Below are 21,083 nucleotides of genomic sequence, written 5' to 3'. Positions count from 1 at the left end.
ATGATTTATTTTGTTCCATTTTGATTACGTTAGGCAGGCATTACTAGGTGATTTTCTCTGGCTATAGAAAGCCATCATTGAATTAATGAGAGCTCCACATTCTAAATGGAAGAGGAAAAGAGATGCAAATCAGGAACCATGTGGTAACTATACTACAATTCAGACTCTGATATTGACATGGCTGTGTGCCATTCTAGCCATATGTGCCCTAGTGGGTTATATGTGGGTAATGGGATTGGCCACTTATTTTAATCAGTGATTAGAAGAGACTTGTTTGAAATAAGAGGAAGGCACTTGTAGTTCCACTCATGTAACTTTTAGCTCAGCAGGACTACAGGGTGGTGCAATCCTACATCTACAGGAGTCAATGGCAATACCCCCATTGATTTCACTGAGAGCATAGAGGACCTACAGGTATGGAAATGCAAACTTGTCAAAGAGGCAGGGGTGAAAGTAACCCTTACAGGATTTACCAGTACTGCCGGAGTCCTGAGGGGGGCGGGGCCTCATCCAGGAGAGGCGGGGCCTCAACCGGAAGAGGCTGGGCCTCTCAAGATTTAAAGGCCCTGGGGCACCGACTGTGGCTGGGAGCCCCAGGGCCTCTAAATCAACCCGGGACTCCCAGCTGCAGAGGTGGCTGGGAGCCCCCGGGGCTCAGGGGCAAATTAAAGGACTCGGGGCTCCCCGCAGCTGCGGGAGCTCTGGGCCTTTTGAATCCCCGCCCGAGCCCGGCTGCCGGGCTGGGGCCGCGATTTAAAGGGCTCGGGGCTCCCGCCGCTGCGGGTCGCCCCGAGTCCCTTAAATCCCGGCCCCAGCCCGGCCGCCAGAGCTGCGGGGGGGAGTTAAAGGGCTCAGGGCTCTCCGCAACCGTGGGAGCTCCAAGCCCTTTAAATCCCCGCCCCAGCCCAGCTGCTGGAGCTGTAGGGGGGATTTAAAGGGCTTGAGGCTCCCTGCAGTGGCGGGGAGCCCCGAGCCCTTTAAATCCCCGCCGCGGAAGCTGGTGCGGTCTGGCACAGCGTACGGGCTCTTGCCGGTACGCCGGACCGGACCGGCTTACTTTCACCTCTGCAAAGAGGGACATTGTTACTGGTGCTTATGAGCTAGCTAACTACTTAACAAGCATAGGACCATTTCCAGGGTTTTAAATGTTCATGTTACTATCATGCCATGGGTGCTTGATTATTTTCTCATACCAGTGTAAATGAGGAGTAACTTTATTGAAGTGAGTGGAGTTACAGTGGGCTGACTGAAGGATCAGGCCCTGTTTGTTTCTAGTTTTGAATAAGGCTGAAGTACAGGAGCACTTTGTCAGCATTTTTTTTTCTTTACACTCTGATATTTGTGTCATTTGTTCTGCAAATAAAGTTTTACTTAATTGATTTGAAACCATCTTACTTGCTGTCAAGTGGGATATTTCTAGGCTGTGAATAAACCCTGATTAGGAGTTAAAGACTTAAATTTCTATGAGTCTTGTTATATTTTTCTTTGTGTTTTTTTTTTTAGCAAAAACACACTAAACATGTAGATGTGAAGTGTATTTAATATTTTTTTAATATCTACCTGCTATGCGCTGAAAGTAAGACATATGTATAAATCACTAACATACATATAACTTAAAGCCACAAACTCCCCAGCCTGCCACATATACGAACAGCAATGCATATACCTAGTACAACACACACCATGTGTTAATTGAACTAAAGAAAATACAGAACATGTGTTCTGGGCCTTGGGATAGCACAGGTACTTGAAAAGAGAGTTGGTGAAGCTGTCAAGCACCAGTTGTGGACAATTTTTTAGCAAACCTGCAGTAGTGTCTGGTGCAAACTGCTTTGTGTAGCATTAACTTATCTGTATCTTGTAACCCCTTACTCCTGGGAAGGAGTGATAACTAAGTCTGGCCACTGACCTGGCTATGCTGCTCCCAGCATGGGTGTTTATAAAATTTAAGGGCTTTTACTCAAAAGTGTTCTGGGCTCTCTGTGCCCGTGGCAGGAGCTGCCTACAGATGTGTGCTGAGCTGAAAATGCCAAGCCACACTACCAGTCTCAGCACAACTCCTGCTGGCTTCCCCTACCCCAGCAGTGCAGGTGGCAGCAACTCAGTGTGTTGAAACTAGATCTTTCCATTTCATACAGAAAAAGGGTGGCGGGGTGGTAAAGAGACCAGCTGGCGCTTTTTGTAATGGGGGAGAGGGGAGCTGAGCCACCCACCTTGGGCAGCATCCCCCTCCCCCAGGCTAGCTGTGCTCTGTGGCAGTAGCTGCAAGGTGGTGCTGCCGAGGGGCGCTCCAACTGCCTGAGGCAAGTTCCTCCTCACGCAGGGCCTGACAACTGGAGCGCCGCCTGCCGGTGGCCTGGGGCGGGGCAGCTGGTGGGTTAACTAGGCAGCGACTCTAGACAGGCACAGAACGAAGCCCAGGCCCAGGCAGCCGGGTCTAGCCCCTCCCCCTCGACCTAGGGAGCGCCTCCCTCTGGTCTCCACTTCCCCGCCCGGACCCGCAATTCCGAACTCCCCCGAGGCCCCTCCGGAAAGAGCCGAAGCCCGCAGCAGCCGCTGTGCAGTGGCCACGCCCCTTTGTGGTAAGTCCCGGGCCGCTGCCCGTAGTGGTTGTGCGCATGCGCGGCGGGGCCTGTCAGTGTCGGCTCGGGGGCTGCGCACTCTCGCCCCGCGGCCAGCGGCGCCCCAGCCGCCGGGAAGATGTCGGGGGCGCCGGCGGTGCGGATCAGCATCGAGTCGGCGAGCGAGAAGCAGGTGCAGGAGGTGGGGCTGGACGGCAGCGAGACCTACCTGCAGCCGCTCTCCATGTCCCAGAACCTGGCGCGCCTGGCGCAGCGCATCGACTTCAGCCAGGGCTCCGGCTCCGAGGAGGACGAGCCGCCGCCTGGGGCGCAGGCCCGCGACTGGGCCGCGCCCGGGGACGCCGAGGACGAGGAGGGTGAGCGAGAGGACGAGGGGGGGGCAACAAGGACTCCCCCGGCTGGGCGCCCCCACCCGGCGTTCCCCGCCGCAGGGCTCCCCACCACCACCCGCTGCCCCGCGCTGGGACCCAGCCTCCAGGGAGGCAGCGCCAGGGCCCCTCCTGGATCCCCAGGGACAGCCATCCACACTGGGCAACGTACTAGTCCAGCCCACCCGCCCCGGTGCGTTATGTGATTTGTGGCCAGCCCCTGATGGGCCTGCCGTGTTGGCCCGGATCCGAGAGCTGTGCTGCACGGGTGGCCCCCGGCGCGTATGTGCCCTGCTGACGGCGCTGGGATCCTTGCAGACCCACCTGTGTGGCATAGCGGGTAGGATCTGTGCAACGAAGTGGTTCAGCTGTCATGAAAATGCCACTCCGGGACTAAACTAGCCTTCGGCAGAGTCCAGAGCTGTCATGGTACATGCCCTGTCTGAGCCTGGGTATCCTGACCACTAGTGTTTGAAGCCAAGCTGTAAGAGGGTGGTGGGTTCTGCATTGAATGTAGTATGAGAGATGTTCCTCCCTCAATAGCTGAGCAAACTATCATGGTAACTCTTTCCTGGGAGACACATACTGGTCAAAATGTGAGTTTGGGTGTCCTCTCATTGCATAGCTTATATTAATTTAACCTCATCTGTGCATTTGAGGCCTAAAGCAGTTCACATCTTCAACAAGCTCCCACTTACATGACTTGACCAGTGTACCAGAGACTCCAAAGTAAAAAGCATGTGCTGCTTCATTTTGAGCTGAAGAGCTATGGCTCTCTAGCTGGGGCTATAAGACTCTTATTCTCTGGATTAGGAAAAGAGGAGGACATTTAACATAATTTACATAAATAAAAAATATATTTTAAAATGCAAATTTTTCAGATTATTTGCAGACTGTTTATGCTCTGTCTTCAGTTTAAGGACCAGTCTGGTATAGATACTGTATTTGCTACTGGAATATAAACCTTTCTTTTGTTTTTGTGCTTTAGGGCTGGTAAAATTTCAACCATCCCTTTGGCCTTGGGATTCAGTGAGAAACAATTTAAGAGGTGCCTTGACTGAGATGTGTGTACTCTATGATGTTCTCAGCATTGTCAAGGATAAAAAATTCATGACTCTGGATCCAGTTGTGCAGGATCCGCTTCCCCCAAAGCAGGTATAAACCATTTTATTGCTTAGTACATCTTGATAACTTAATACTGAAGATCCCATACAACTGGGACTTTTTACATAACCACAAAACAGGTATAGCCTAGTGCAAGCCTCCCCATGCTGTTCTACCACAGTGCCTCATCTTTCAACTGTAGGGACCACTTCTGGGGGAGTGAGGGTAGCTCAGTCTCAATGATGTATCTGCTGAGGCTGCCAACAAGTGTGCCAGTTATAGTAGTGTGATACCTGCATATGAAACTAAGGGCTTGTCTACACTTACATTTTATAGCGGTCTAACTTGCTGGCTCAGGGGGGTGAAAAAATCTCACACACACACACACACACACACACACACACCCCCGAGCGCAGCAAGTTAGAGTGCTTTAAAGCGCCAGTGTGGACAGGCTCCGAGTGCTGGGAGCAGCGCTCGGAGCTATTCCCTTCGTGGAGGTGGATTACTGCACGTGAACACACTTCAAAGCACTCCCACAGCAGCGCTTTAAAGTTTCTAGTGTAGACGTAGCCTAATTTCAAAATAAATTACTAAATAGCACAGCAGATGATAATTATTAGTCACTACCAGTTTCCAATAATTAGAACTGTGAGGATTTGTTTAAAAATTAAAAATATTTACAACAGTTCAAAATTGAAATTTATTTTCATGTTTCCAGAATCCTCAGACTTTACAGTTAATTTCAAAGAAGAAGTCACTAGCTGGAGCAGCCCAAATCCTGTTGAAAGGAGCAGAAAGATTATCCAAATCAGTTGCAGAAAACCAGGAAAATAAGCGACAACGAGATTTCAACTCTGAGCTCTTGAGATTGAGACAGCACTGGAAGCTGAGGAAAGTGGGAGACAAAATCCTTGGGGACCTGAGCTACAGAAGCGCCGGTATGGCAGGTCACCTGTTATCAAGAATGAATCTTAAATCTTTTATTTCACTAAACAATTTTTGATAATTAATTGTAAACACCAAAGTTGGAAAGGAATGATGGAAGTGGTAAAATACTATAACTAAGAGTTCTGTGAAGGAACTAAGAAAAAGGAGAACTTACATTTAATACCAGGAGAAACATCCTGATATTGAGATCTCAAAGATGGTGATAAAGCTGCATCACTTTTGGTACATTAAAAGTACAGTAACTCCTCACTTAAAGTCGTTCCGGTTAAGTTGTTTTGTTGTTACGTTGCTGATCAATTAGGGAACATGCTTGTTTAAAGTTGTGCAATGCTCCCTTATAACATTGTTTGGCAGCCACCTACTTTGTCCACTGCTTGCAGAAAGAGCAGCCCTTTGCAGCTAGCTGGTGGGGGCTTGGAACCAGGGTGGACTGGCAGCCCCCCTATCAGCTCTCCGCTCCCCTAAGTTCCCTGTGCGGCAGCCGCCTAGCAGGCTATCAATTGCTGGTAGTTCATCTGTCCCTCCCCCCACTGCCATGTGCTGCTCCTGCCCTCTGCCTCGGAGCTGCTCCCGGGAGCCTGGGGTGGGAGACAACAGGGCTCAGGATGGAGGGAGCCTGCAGGTGGAAACTGCTGTCTCAACTTCCTGATCTAAAAAGGCAGTGTACTTATTGTGGGCCAGTGTTCTTAAAGGGGCAATGCGCAACACACACACACCTCTCTCTCTCTCTGTGTGTGTGTGTGTGTCTGTCTGTCTGTCTGTCTGCCATGCTGTCTCCCCTCCCTCCATTCGTGCTGCCTTGTAGAGTATGAGGCTACATTAACAACAATCTGTTAACCTTTGAGGGCTCAGCTGAGTTCTAGTTCATCATTTAGCAGTAAGGCATTCCCTGGGAAATATCCCACCCTCTGACTCCACCACCTCAATCAAGCTTCACAATCATCATTGCTGTGTACAGTATTAAATTATTTGTTTAAAACTTATACTGTGTATACATATATATAATATAGTCTTTTGTCTGGTGAAAAAAATTTCCCTGGAACCTAACCCCCCCCATTTACATTAATTCTTATGGGGAAATTGGATTCGCTTAACGTCGTTTTGCTTAACGTTGTGGTTATGTTCCTGAAAAATGCGACTTTAAGTGAGGAGTTACTGTAGACTGTTTGGAGCACTAGAGAAGGTACTTTTAAGGAACAATCCTGCATTGGGTTGGGTTAGATGAATAGTAGTTTTTTTTCATCTCTGATTTCTATTATCTAGATTTGTTCTGTAAAAATTATTAAAAAGATATTCAGTCACTTTTATTCTTTTCTGAATTGATATACAGTCCCCATATTCCAAAGTACAGCCTTTACAATACTAAAATGTAGCTTATGAAATATTAAATGAGAGATTATAAATGTTATTGAATAGAACCTACTAGGTACTATAACCTGGGAAAGAGTTATAGTACGATACACAAAAGGTGGTTGGTTGTATGGTTGTTCATACAAGGTTAATAATGTCCTAATGTCTTGATTCAGCAAGTAATTAAACAAGTGATGAACTCCACACACGCATAGTCCCTTTTGAAATCAATAAGTATACATGTGCTTAAAGGTAAGCCCTTGTGTAATTGTTCACGGAGAATGTGGCATCACCATGACAAAATGAGAGAACCACTTTAATGTACAGATTTTTAGATGGTACAATAATCTATGTTGGAAAAAAAAAATCCAGAGTTTTAAGTATTATGTGAAACATAACATGATCATTTTGAGCTGGGAGTAAAATATTCAGATGCAGTGTCTCTTACTGGTAAAATCACAGGTACCATGACATTTAAGCCAGCAACTCCCCTCTCATTCTCTTACCTCTCCCAATGCCCAGAAAAAAAGAAAGGAAACCATATAGCCCAGATCATATTGTTCTACTGTATTTCTTAGTGTTAACATGTAGAGTCTCTTCAATTGACAATTATGGAGTGAAGAGAAGACATTTTACTGAATTGAACTTTTTCCCCCCAAGAAACAATGTTAGTCAAATGTAAGCAATATCTCTCATGATGCAAAGATGAGAAGACTTCTAATCCATAAAAACTTTGTCTCGTGAAAGTTTTTAGATGTTTTCATGATATTTTCTGTTTCCCTTTTTAGGATCCCTCTTCCCTCATCATGGGACATTTGAAGTGATAAAGAACACAGATATTGATCTGGATAAGAAGATACCAGAGGATTACTGTCCTTTGGATGTTCAGATTCCAAGTGATTTAGAGGGATCAGCCTATATAAAGGTTTGCCAAAAACATATGTTGTATAGTTTCTGTACTATTCATGTAGTTGTAATACAGAACACAAGACAATTAACATTCTTTTTCATTTTCTTGTATAGGTTTCTATTCAAAAGCAAGCTCCAGACATAGGTGACCTTGGCACAGTTAACCTGTTTAAAAGACCTCTGCCAAAATCGAAACCAGGTACATTCTTTAAGCTCCAGTCTTAAGGATTGAGTTTGCATTTGACACTAAATTGGTGAATCTCATTATGGAGAAATACTTGAGTAGTACCTGAAAATAAGAACAAAAGGGGAAATAATTTTCTCATTCTTGGTTTAACTGAAATCTTCACCTAAATGCAAAATGAGACTTTGCAAATGTGACACCTTCAAAATGTACATGTGGATATGATGCTGTTGAAGGTGTTACAATTCCTTCAATGACTCTAATGCACATGCTTGGCTTTTGTTTAGGAGGAGAGTCAACCATCTAACTTGAGGTTAATTGAAAATCACGTATATAATACACCTCTACCTCGATAAAACGCGACCCGATATAACACGAATTCGGATATAATGCGGTAAAGCAGTGCTCCGGGGGGGGCAGGGCTGCACACTCTGGTGGATCAAAGCAAGTTCAATATAATGCGGTTTCACATATAACGCGGTAAGATTTTTTGGCTCCCGAGGACAGCGTTATATCGAGGTAGAGGTGTATGGGTTCCATTTAAATCTTTTTCTCAAATTATTTTACTTATATATATTTTAAATATTCCAAGTATACAATAGGATGAACTAAGGTATAATCGTGCTTTTGACGGGGACGAGCAGCGGGGAGAAAGAAGCACATCAAGTGCCTGCTGTAGTTCATGGAGCTGAATAGCAAAATTTTGCCTGAAAATGTAACTCACTTTTATTTTTCTGTTTCAAGCCAAAATTTAGATTGAGATGTCAGGTCAGCTCAGACCATTTAAAAAACTGTTTCAGAAACTGTTAAGAGCAAGTTCGTAAGCTTTATTTATATAAAACAGGACAGCCCGTATTTTACAAATTAATTGGGGATTGAGGAGCTCATAAAGTTGAACATCTCAGAATTACAGTAGGTGCGGTGCATTGATTTCTTCTTGTCCTTTAACCCATTGCAAAGCAATTTCCAGTGCACTAAAGGCTTGGAATGTGAAGGCATATTGACCTGTTCTTCATCAACATCACTTTTGTTACGTGATTTCACACACAGTCACACCCCGGTTATGAAGAATGATCTTTATAACTGGTCATTCGTAAGATTGGTGTTCATAAAATTGAGGTCTACTGTAAATGTAGTGTTTAGAAGATATTTATAAATTGGGAACACAAAATCTTTCCTGTCAATCTCTTGTATTGCTATTAATTAAACGCAGGAAAAAACACAGTAGGATTAAAGAGAACGACATGAAATAGTCGATGAAAGGAGCATATTATGCCAGCTCTTTAAGGTATGCATTAGCTGCCTGTGCTGGCTGCTTATGCCAGTGCATGGGGAGAGGCAGTCTCTTGACAGCTGAGGTCAGCTTAGATATTCTTGCATATTTCTGAGATCTAAATGTTTCAGGGCAGGGCATTTTAAGTGGGGAGTGCTCAGTGCTGGAATTAACTTTCCCATTTGCCTGACAGACCAGTGGTTTATGTGAATTGATGGTATGCCCTCATTTGGAATACTATAGTCAGTTCTGGCCACTCTATTTCAAAAAAGATTTAGTATGATTAGAAGAGATTTAAAGGTGAGCAATAAAAAGTACTAGAGGCAGGGAGAGCATGAAAACATTGGGAGTTAAGTCTAGCGAGGAGACCGTTATAAGGGGAATACCAGTATAAAGCAGGTGAATTGGATGCTCCTATTTACTTTTGCTCATAATACAAGCCCAAGAGGACATCCAGTCTGAATGAAAGGTGATACATTTAAAAACTCATAAGAGGAAATGTTTTTTCCTAACACTTATGGAATCTGTGGAATTTCTTTGCTGTAAGACATCAGTGAATCTAAAAGCTCAGCAGAATTTAAAAAAAAACTAGATGTTTTTGTGAACAACGACCTCCACAGTTTCAAACTAAGACATGAGATTTCATGCTTCAGAAGCCAGTCACTACGTTTTGGACTTAGAAAGAAACTTGGTGCTGGCCACTCATAGACAGAATGCTGTACTAGATAAACCACTGGTCTGATCTCATTTGGTAATCTTTGTGTTCAGGGCATAAGGCCCATCTATTTATTCAGGCCAATGTTTTTAAAAATAGGAGCCTAAATTTTAGCTTCTAAATCCATACTATAGCACCTGCCTGATTTTAAAAAATGTTGTGTGTGTTTTGTGCATCGGTTAATTTTGCAAGTCTAAACATACTGTTTTGAAAGTTCTTACTCGATTTGCAATCTCTTTGAGGCACAGACTGTCGTCTTAACTGTTTGTACAGTGTAGCAGGGCCATCTAGGTGCTAGTGCAGTACAAATAGTTGTTAATATGCACATGTAAGCTTGGTTAAAATTCACTAGTATTTTGTTGTGTTCACTCACGTAATTGAGATAATATTATAACAAGGTTCAGCTCAGGTGGGAACAGTAGGCTAGATTTTTCCAGTCACACTGATCACCTGGTGCTTTAGTCATTCTCTAACAGCTGACATCTGAATTAGTAAAATGGGTTGCTTCTTGTTGTTTCTTTGAAAATTTGGATGGCTCGTGTTTTTCAGGTGCTCCACATTGGCAGACAAAACTGGAGGCTGCACAAAATGTTCTCTTATGTAAAGAAATATTTGCTCAGCTGTCTCGAGAAGCTGTTCAAATTAAATCACAAATTCCTCACATTGTTGTGAAGAACCAGATCATCTCCCAGCCTTTTCCAGGTAGGAAACCTTGCGAGACTCTTGTCATGGAACATGGAATCCACAGAATTGTCTATTTTAATCCAGACTTAAACTTTGATTTGTATGAAGTTTAGGCAAGGTCAGTTGACCTCCTTGTTTCTGTACTTAGACCAAATGAAGAATTGGATTAAAGGTAAGACTTCCCTGGAAACACATTATGCATAGGATCTTTTCTGACTAAAGAGTGCTTTTTAAAATGACTCTCATGGTGCACTTGTATTATTTCAGTAGTAGTGGTAGCAACAACAAAAGTTGTGGTGGTCCAGTGCACCACCTTGTGGGGATTGGAATTTGAGGCTCTTTATCAGTCCTCCTCTCCAGAGGTAGGTTTATGGGAGACTACAAGGCTTCTGATTGACTTGTGTTAATGGTACCTGAATAGAGCTAAGTCTAATACCCTTCAATCAGGCTGGTCCAACAATATGGGGACTCTGAAAGCATCCTCTATGCTCAGAGTTGCCTTGGGATTCCCCCACCCCTGGTGAGGGTGATTGTGACTCCATCTTTTGAAGAGTTTTTTGGATTGCTTCAAAAAATATAATGGTTGGTGAACTGGGTGATATGAGAATTATTTCTTCCCCAGTATGCTGCAGGGTCTCGCTCTTAGGAGACTTCCCTTTTCTTCACTTGATAAGGAATTATAAATGAAAAAAACCTATTAAGTCACTAGTTGATCCCTGGGCACTTTATTAATTATATCTTGAATTACAAATTGGCAAAATGATCATGTTTTCTTTTCTGATTTTCACAGTGTGACCTGATGGTTTGTTTGAATTTCTCTGAAACAGCATTGATTGCAGAGCTAATGATTCTGAAAGGGGATAAGGGAAAGAGAAGAATAAATTATCCTGTCTTGTTTCTACTTATCAGCATGAAAAAGTTGACAATGTTTTTGCTTTTCATTTGCTTTATACAGGTTTGCAGTTGTCTATTTCTTTGTGTCACTCTTCTAATGATAAGAAATCCCAAAAAGCTGCTTCTGAAAAACAAAGTCCGGAGGATCACCTCTATGTTCTGGAACACAATTTGCATCAGCTGATCAGAGAGGTAATGCATTTTTAGTTGAACACTGAACTTCTCTTATTTCCCATTCATAGTCTCTGAGCACATCATATTACTATAATACTGCCAGAGGCCAGTCCTTTTCTATCCACCTGTATAAGGCAGCTTCTGTTGCATATCTGAGAAATGCCACCATTGTGTAGATACGCAAAGCTGATACCAGGAGTTCCACTTGGACCTTCATGGGATATTGTTTCTTGGATGTAGCCTCTATATTGGATGCTCATTTCAGGAGAATGGTCCATGCAGGCAATGCTTAAAGTAGAAAGAACCGTTACTTACCATAATTGTGGTTCTTCTGAGATCATTCTCCCCACTCCTCTTTTTCACTCTGTCTTACTATAAATTCTTGATTTATTAGAAGGAGCTGCATTGTGGTTGAGGCTGTGCTCCCTTATATCTCTTTGGGGGCAAGGGAAGCACAAGGACATGCACAGCCTTAAAAAACAGTAGAAAGTTTTACTCTAGAAAGTTCTGAGATCTTATGCCCAGGATGTGTGCATCTCCTCCAGTGAATACTGAAGCAAAATAGGCATTACACACCTCAGCCTTCTTGATGTCCTCAGTTATTTGCTCTCTTTCCCCTCAGGGTAGAAGACCTACACTTTCCTTCATCTTTTCTCTTGCTCCTACTGTATTTAAAGAACCTCTTTTGCCTTTTATGTCCCTTGTTAGATGAACTCATTTTGTTCCTTAGCCTGATTTTGTCCCTACATGTTTGTGCTATTCTTTTGTGTTCCTCCTTAGCAATTTGTCCATGTTTTCTCTTCATTGTAGGATTCCTTTTTGATTTTTCTGGTCATTAAAGAGCTCTTGATGGAGCCATATTGGCCTCCTACTATTCTTGGTATCTTTCCTTCACATTGGAATAGTTTTCAGTTGTACCTTTAATGTTGTCTCTTTGAGAAACTGCCGGCTCTCCTGAACTCCTTTTATCCCTTAGATTTTCTTCCCATTTTCATTCCTACCAGTTCTCTGAGTTTGTTCGTCTATTTTTTCAATGTCCATTGTCATTATTCTGCTGCTCTTACTCTTTACTTTCCTTAGACTTATGAAATCGATCATCTCATGATGACTTCCACCTTCAGATTTGCAACCAACTCCTCCGTGTTGGTCTGAATCAAATCTAACATGGCTGTCCTCCAGTTGCTTCCTGTACTTTCTGAAACAAAACGTTGTACCCAGGACATTCCAAGAACTTATGGGAAATTTTGTGTGTGGTCATACTACTTTTGTAACGGACATTTGGGCACTTAGACCCCCCCATTACTACCAGGTCTTGTGTTTTGGTTTTTTCTGTTGTTTGTTCTAGAAATGCCTCATCCACTTCCTCTTCCTGATTTTTGTTAGTCTATAGCAGACTTCTATCAGGATTAAGGCTACGTTTTAGTCATGGGTATTTTTAGTAAAAGTCATGGACTACTCACTGGCAGTAAACCAAAATTCACAGCCCGTTACCTGTCCATGACTTCTACTATTTACCCCTAAGTAAAACTTGGGCCGCGGGTGGTGTGGGGCAGGGGGAGGCGGCCTGGGACCTCCGCAGGTGCTGGGGAAGTGCGGGGTGGCAGCGCCTGGCCTAGGACCCCCGCTGGTGGTGGGAGGGGAAGATTGGCGGGGCTGGCAGGCTCCCTACCCAGCTCTGCGCAGCTCCCCAAAAGCAGCTGACATGTCCCTGCAGCTCCTAGGGAGAGGGAAGGCCAGTGGGGCTCCGCACACTGCCCCCACCACTAGCGCCGGCGCTGCAGCTCCCATTGGCTGGAAACCACAGCCAATGGAAGCTGTGGGGGTGGTACCTGCAGGCAGGGCAGCACGCAGGGCCCCCTGGCCCCTCCACCTAGGAGCTGCAGGGACATGCCGGCCACTTCCGGGAAACCCCCTCGAGGTAAGCGCCGTCCCGCATCCCAGCCCTGAGCCCTCTCCCCCACCCAAACTACTGCTGCTGGGCAGTGAGAGGGGGGCCCACAGGCCATGGTGGCCCGAGACTGCCCCAGCAGTGGCTGGTGCAGCTGGCTGCAGCCGCTGCAAAGTCGCAGAGGTCACGGAATGTCATGGAATCTGTGACTTCCATGACAGACACGCAGCCTTAATCATGATGTCACTCTCCTATATTTCTCCCCTTTTATCTTTACCCAGAGACTTTCAACTGGTCTGCCTCTCACTTCCTTCTGGACCTCAGAACTAGTGTATATATTCTTGATGCATAATGCAACACCTCCTCCCTTTTAGTTTTCCCTTCCCGGTTGTGCGAAAGATCCATATAAACAGGGAAGCAGACTATACAGGGAAATATGAAATTGACTGTACATAAAGTGCAGTCAAATGCACAAAGTAAAACTGGAAAAATGAAGCATACTTTTCTTAATTTTTATTACTGTGGTTATAGGTGTTAAAATAGCATGCAGCACTTTTTTCAGAAGTGTGACTTTTTTAAATTGTCCTTATGAAACATGAGGCAGTGTATTATAATTGATTAGCTGTATGTATTAGAAGAGCACACGCTTGAGTTTTGTTATCTTCTCCTTCAGTCATCCCTCCTAACAGCTCTTGTTTGTTGCAGTTCCACAAGCAAACTTTGAGCTCTACAATGATGCCACATCCAGCTAGTGCACCATTTGGCCATAAGAGAATGAGAATGGCAGGACCTCAGGCGTTTGATAAAAATGACATCAGCTCCTTACAACCAAATGAAGGGCTTCTGGAAAAGATCATTAAACAGGCAAAACACATCTTTCTGAGACGCAGGTGTGCATACAAGCTATTTTTGGTAAAGCCATAGTAAAACTAACACTGTGTTCCACACAGGCTGTGAATTAATTGTTGAAAATGTTCCCAAAACTTATTACTGTTTATGCCAGAATGCTTTTCTAAGAGTTTTATTGGCGCCTAATAGTTAAGATTAAAAATCCCATTTCCAAGTATGTGAGTATAGTGACACCCATGGAATGCAAACACAGAAAGTTCAATACTACTTGTAAGATACCCCTCTACAGGATACTTATAATATAATGATAGTTGTCTCTGCTTTAACAAAAGCACTACCTCAGTCCTTTTCAGTACTTTCCTCTGTACGCTGTGTAAAAACACGTAGCTGATCTCTATGCTGAATAACCTGTTTAAGACTATCTTTGGGGGTGCATGTAAAGTATAAAGTTTAAGCAGATACACTTCCTTTGCAATTCAGGCACCAAAACTGTTTTGGTCTCCTTGCGTGTGCCCAAACTGCTCCCCTTATAACGCAAATAAACATAGCTTTAGGTGTCATAAAACTTAGTTTGTGAAATAAGTTTATTTTACAAACGAAGTGTACTTTACAGTACCAGCTAGATCAAACTGATGTCTACTCACTACCTTGTCTTTATTTGGAGAAAAGATGGTGGCACACACTATCTAGATATCTAGACCATGATTTTATTATCCCTATCCACTTTAGACACGGACGTCATAATAGAACTAGGGATATCAAGCGATTAAAAAAAAAAAATAAGATTACCGGGGTGTGGTTTTTCTGTTCTTGTTTTTTTGTTTAGAACTGCTCGAACGATTGACAGCCTAGCTAGTCGTATTGAGGATCCACAGATTCAGGCCCATTGGTCAAACATAAATGATGTTTATGAATCCAGTGTCAAAGTTCTAATAACTTCCCAAGGGTATGAGCAGATATGCAAGTACGTATGAAAACTAAAATATTCTCTACTTAGATAGAGTTGTCTCTTTTAGCTGTGGTGATTGAGTGCATATAACGTTGTTGCTCCTATGAGATCAAATCCAACTTCAGGCAGACCAACGTGAGCCCAGTATTTGTGTATTTGCTTTATATGTTCAGGTATGGAATACTAATGTGGTTGCAGAGAATGAGAGAAAATTAAACTTTCCATAGATTGAGATAAGCTTGACTTAAAAGTAACACTCAGCCAAAACAGCTTTCAGAAGAGAAACCCTAAAGTTAAAAAGCTATCTGCCTCCTGTAGCAAAAATGTTACATTAGTGTAGGAATTTAGTACATAGATATTACCTTTTTCTTCAAATGACTATGACAGTATTCCTTTAGGGGAAGAGTCAAATGTTGGGCCTGGTTACTAAAAGTGTCTTTAAAATGCTTTCCTCTACTTCCACACTAGTGGGCTGGAGAAACTGCTAGATCTCCGAACCAGCAGTTGCAACCTTGTTAAAATCTGTGGGCTTGTCTATATGGAAACTGGAACTAAAATAATCACTTGTAATTCACGCCTTTAGTTATATCAGTGCAAATAGACATTATATTTCAGAATTAAATGTCCACACACAGACTTGCAGTTAAATAATTAAAGGCATGAATTACAACTGGTTTAGTTGCCATGCTGGTAAGTCTTCAGTTCTGTGCTGTATTGGGTGACCCTGAATTTATTGAGAGCACAGAGGAGTCCCATGTGGCTTGTCTGGGTCTTCACCCTCTGCTGGCTCTGTTCTTTTAAGTTGACTGGGAATTGCAGTTGGTGAGATTCTGTGCTCTTGGAGCACTTCAGCGAACAGGAATCTTACCAGCTAGCTTGGGATTGATATTGACAAGAATAGAGCTCACTGGGAGAGAGAGAGAGAGAGAGAGGATGCATGTTATGTCCCCTGCATCTCTGATGATAAACCACATCCACTGTTCTAAGTTAACCAAAATATTTTAAAAACAGAATTTACCAAGCAACCTTGAAAGGTTTGTTAGGGCTCCCCTGCCCGTCCTTGTTTCTCGTCACACAGACAGAAAGCAGAAGGCCGGAGTCCAAAGTACAGGCAATGCAATGTTTATTGGGGTTACCAAACAAGCATAATCCCAGCTCTTTACACCAGTAGAGCTTTTCTTTTTTCCCCACCACCACCTTCTTAACAGGCTTAATTATACTTGTCATGCTCGCCCCTGGTACCGCCCCTTACATTTATGGTCATGTTCCATTTTGGAGAGTCTTGAGTCTCTGGGTTTCGGTACCACCTCTTTTGTACCCCATGGGAGGGGTAGGGAGTAAGGTTGTGTACTGGCCAAGGCTACCCTTTCTTTGGTTTGTAGGGTTTCTTATACAGCCCCTCCCGACTGGGAGTCAAGGCAGTCGTATATTAAACTCCCACCATACAACACTTTAGCTCTGTTTCTTATCTTTTCTCATTATACAAAAAACCCCATCTGGTTGTAGGCAGAAGCAACACACAGTGTCTTTGTTTCTTATTCACATAGGTTAGTAAGGATATAAGAATATCAAAAGTCAAACAGGCAAACAAAACCCAAAATTCTACCTCCGGCTAATAAACAGGCCTCAATACTATATTACCATCTCTAACAAGGTTCATGCTTTGTTATTCATTCAGATATAAACTGTTTTCCCTGTCTGCCCTAATCAAGAATATGGGGGTGTCAAGATGGTAGCTTCCTATTGGATTGTTCTTTAGCATGTGTAAGATGCTTTTAAAAGTGACTTTTATTAAAAGTTCCTATTAAAATGTAGTTGTGAACTGCCAACTTCTAGATGATTTTTTCAATAAATATACCGATTGTATCTCTTTGTTTAAAAGGTCCATTCAGCTACAGCTGAACATTGGAATTGAACAGATCAGGGTAGTGCACAGAGATGGAAGAGTTATTACATTGTCCCATCAAGAGCAAGAATTACAGGATTTCCTTCTGTCTCAGGTAAACTCATGTTCAATTCCTGGGATTTTTTTACTTGCATGTGTTTGTCTTGTGTCTGCGATTGGGATGAACAGTAATAAGTAGCATGAGTGTATTTGAAACAAAAGTATTGTTTATTGTCAGAAAGATAGAAACTAGGTAGAAATTCCACTTGTGCAGACAAGAATGTCAGTAATTTTGCAGGTTTAGGAATGATTGACCACATTCTTCATAAAGAAATGTTTGTGTATCGACTGTGAGAACTGTATCACGTTTTAGCCAGGTGGATGTGAGTTCAGAAATACTAACAAAGAAGTTCATTTGAAATACATTTAAATGCATTGTTTGTGCTATTCTCACCGTGTGAGCCTTCAGAACACAGTGCTGATCTAGCAAGCATGCTGCTTTTCTTAATCATAAGATTCTACTTAGTTGGTGGGAGCCATGTCAGACACTAAGGTATTTTTATGTAAAACAAACTTGTTCTAGCCAAACCTCATCAGGAGTAGAGTTCTTAATAGCTAACATGCCCTTAATTAACATCACTTTCAACATTGTGTCAGGGTTTCCAACTTTGCATGTGACACTACTAAATCAGCTGACATTTGAATGAACTGTGGTTTCTTAACTGTTTACAATGAGTCTTGTTGTTTTTGTTCAAATGTGACAGTCTGTCCAATACACATTGTGTAGTAAAGATGCAGCCATTGTATTAATTTACAGATCATTTGCCTTTTTACAGTTTATAATGTGGAACTCTCAGTCAAAGAAAACAAGTTGGAACAGATTCTGTTGAGGGCAGTATCATTTTCCTCTAATAAAGTGGTTTTCAAACTGGTTCACAGAGACCTGGCTGGTTACATGGCATTGGTTCCTCCCTGTGTCCAACAAATAAATAATATTAAAAGCAAGCTAAAATGCTTTTTCTTATAAACAATTGCTGTAGTTTCCACTAGAATGTTACACAGGTGTAAAGTGTGTTTGGTAACCCCAACTCTACTCTTCCCAAATTTGCCATGTAGGAATGATTCATTACCACTTTTCTGCATAATATCCTGTAAATGCTTTACAAAAAGGGTTAGGGCTCTCTCAATTGGATGTGGGAGTAGAGGAAGGACACTTCTGAAACCTTAACCATATTCAAGATTTTTGAGTAGCTTTAGAGACTTGTGTTGTGTTAGTTTAAAAACCAGAACTTGTAAAAGAACCTCACAAAAACTATAAGTTTTAAAGAGTTCTAGATCTATTGAACTGTGTAGCTTGTGTATACTGAATACCTCCATCCCCAAATGAGCTAGTAACAGGCATGTATGAAGGCAGATTTCTACTTGCTATTATATGTATTGAGGTATTTCTATAAAATGATCAATTCTTCTGAAACGGGGTGGTGCATTTTAGGTGGAAGTCACTTTTTTTAAAATGACTAATACAGGCCAGGAAACAAAGAATAGGAACCAAGTACAACAAAAACAGTAAGAGACAAAGATTAAAAAAAACCTAATCCTCAGTCTTCTTTCAGATGTCCCAACATCAAGTACATGCAGTTCAGCAGCTGGCTAAAGTTATGGGATGGCACGTGTTAAGTTTCAGTAATCATGTGGGTCTGGGACCAGTAGAGAGTATCGGCAATGCATCAGCAATAACTGTGGCATCGCCAAGTGGAGACTATGCTATTTCAGGTAGAATTTTGTATGATTATAATAGAAATGTATGAGAACTATAGACTTTCTAGCAGTTTGATTATAGAATCAATCCTGAGAGTTTATGGCATCATTATATAACAAAGTAATTTATAAACAAACTTTTTATTTTATGTGTAGAATTGACATCTATGCAAAGTACTGATTCAATCAAGTCTGCTACTCATTGCTGTTTAGTACGTGGGGGTAATCGGCTTAAAGCATTTTTAAAAATACTGTTTTCAGATTTGTTCTGTAATAAATGCAGGAGAAATAGATAGTTGCATGTTTATGTTTCATTGTTTCCATTACACATAGTATAAGTCTGCTAGAATTCATCATTCCTGGTCTTGTGCTCTGATCACTAGTCCTTATGCTTCTATATGCACTGTAATGCTGCACTGAAAAGCTTTGCCCCTTCACTAAATCAGTTTGCCTGTATTATCTTAGAGAAACTAGACTCCCACAGTACTTTAAAAAAGAATTGCAAAGATCTCTCTGATAGTAGATGTAACAAAAATGTTGGGAGACTTCATAATTGTCTCTTTGAAAGATTACAGCAGATGAGTACACTGGAAAAGAATTCATCTATAAAATCTTCTTGAGAAGGCACATAAATACATTCCTAAGATTCAGACTTTGGATAAAGCTCAGTGGGAATTGGTAGAAAAACGTTAGTATTCCTGTGCTCATTTAACTCTCCTGAATACAGTTGTTGACTGCTGGTTTGCTCTGACCAGGAAAATGTAGTGCAAAAGAGCAATGAAAACATGCAGGGAAAATGGGAAACCTTGAGAACAAGTCAGAAGAAGACTTCATTAGAAATAACAGTGTTTTAATTATTTTTTTTGTTTAGTTACAATATGGAAATGTACTTAAAGGGGAAATGTACGGCTAGTGTACTACGTATAGGGATATTTAATATGATGAATTAAAAAAACTTTAAAGGCTTTATACTGATGTATTTTCTGTTCATTGCAGTACGTAATGGTCCTGAAAGTGGCAGCAAAGTTATGGTTCAGTTTCCACGGTGTCAGTGCAAAGACCTCCCCAAAAGTGATGTGCTACAAGACAGTAAATGGAACCATCTTCGTGGGCCATTCAAGGAAGTTCAGTGGAATAAAATGGAAGGGCGTAACTTTGTATATAAATTAGAGCTCCTCATGGCTGCCCTAACTCCATGCTAATTGCCTGACATCTTACTAAGGAGGACACTGGATTGCCACTCATTTGTAGTGGTATTAATGATCACAACAAAGGGAAACCTATCCTGGGAGACAATACATGAAAATAGAAAACAGTGCAAAAGTGTTCAGTTTTGCAGTTCTCTATAGATATGTATCCATTGTGATTATGTCAGAACTATGTTACTTGCTATGTGAAATAAATATGATTTTTTTAAAATGTTCCTTTCAATTAAAGTTTAAAAATACCATTAAAAGATTACCTCATTTTTCTAGCTTGGAGTGTTCATATGATACCGGGGTGCAGTTCTGAAGGTTGCTGTTTATTGCAGATGCCTAAAATTGCGTTTGCATTTGACTACCGAAAGTTACTGAGAGAACACCTGCCTAATTCGCGTGATCAAATTTCTAAAGATACTTGAGCTAATAAACTACAAACATAATACAGCTTTCTGGTAATATTTTAGAGTGGTTCAGATCCAATTGGTTATCCCAGTTTTCCTTTATAAAATGAAGCTCAATAGCCTGTTCATTCCTGTATGGAAAAACCTCTGTTCATTGTGACTTTGCAGTTTTCCTCAGAAGACTGCCTATAAGCTCTTCTGAGAGGTGGTGATTTTTGGTCTTGAGAGAGAGTATATGTTATGTTACCACTGAGCATTTGGGGGAGCAGTCCTAATATTCATAGCATGTTCAGGGGCTTGCTCGTCTTGACTGCTAGTAGTTTTTTTTTGGATGGAAATAGACAACGAAGGGGACAGCAGAGCCCATAATGAATTATTAAAGCTTCATAAGATTCATAATTCGTGTCATCCTTACGGAGTGAGTCTCTGATGTGTGCCCTTAAATTGGAGTGTCTCCGTGGGACCCTACCTTGGTGTGGCCTCTGGACATTCTTTCCCCTATTGTTTTAAGAGAAAAGAAGTTTGTTCACCCTGAAGGTATGGGCAAGCATATGTGGGAATGTATCTGGGAGCACTCCTTAATGCCTGTTTGACAAATTTTCTACCACCAGTAATCATGGATGGAGGTCACTGACCTGGAATGGACCTACCTGGGCGTGATTCAGATTTTGGCTTTCTCCAGAAGTGTTTTTGTGTAGCACCCAAAAGAGGGCAAAAAGTAGGGTCTTTCTGTGTTTGTATCTGCCTTCAGATGCAAGAAGTCCCCTCTCCTAACTGAATTTGTTTGTATGGACTCCGTGTGTGCAAATCCCAGACTAGGTTGAAGATGGGAACTGTTGTGATGAACATCTCTTGTAGTAAGTGTGCTTGCAAGCTAACACTGTTCTTGTCTACTTTGGCATTGCAGTTACTTTGGGTGACACCAATGTTCACTCACACAATAACTTTTTTGGGTGATTCAGGTAC

General features: G+C 42.2%; 1 protein-coding gene across 1 annotated transcript; it reads left to right on the top strand.

Annotated features, from left to right (window-relative positions):
* Nucleotides 1-2,700: 2,700 nt before the first annotated feature.
* On the top strand, nt 2,701-19,964 carry MED17 (mediator complex subunit 17). Its single transcript, XM_065405929.1, has 12 exons — nt 2,701-2,938; nt 3,939-4,105; nt 4,773-4,992; nt 7,141-7,277; nt 7,376-7,460; nt 9,983-10,135; nt 11,073-11,203; nt 13,779-13,963; nt 14,749-14,886; nt 16,754-16,871; nt 18,370-18,529; nt 19,511-19,964. Exons 1-12 carry the CDS (start codon nt 2,701-2,703, stop codon nt 19,714-19,716), a joined length of 1,938 nt encoding a protein of 645 aa, XP_065262001.1. The 3' UTR covers nt 19,717-19,964.
* The last annotated feature ends 1,119 nt before the right edge of the window (nt 19,965-21,083 follow it).

This window comes from Emys orbicularis, chromosome 1 (assembly GCF_028017835.1).
Source record: "Emys orbicularis isolate rEmyOrb1 chromosome 1, rEmyOrb1.hap1, whole genome shotgun sequence".
In the NCBI taxonomy this organism is placed as follows: Eukaryota; Metazoa; Chordata; order Testudines; family Emydidae; genus Emys; species Emys orbicularis.
This window is presented reverse-complemented; position numbering and strand designations above follow the sequence as displayed.

Coding starts and splice junctions, on each gene's coding strand:
- MED17 (XM_065405929.1), top strand. CDS start 2,701: ATGTCGGGGGCGCCGGCGGTGCGGATCAGCATCGAGTCGGCGAGCGAG. Junction 7,278..7,375: donor AGGGATCAGCCTATATAAAG/GTTTGCCAAAAA, acceptor TTTCTTGTATAG/GTTTCTATTCAAAAGCAAGC. Junction 18,530..19,510: donor TGGAGACTATGCTATTTCAG/GTAGAATTTTGT, acceptor TGTTCATTGCAG/TACGTAATGGTCCTGAAAGT.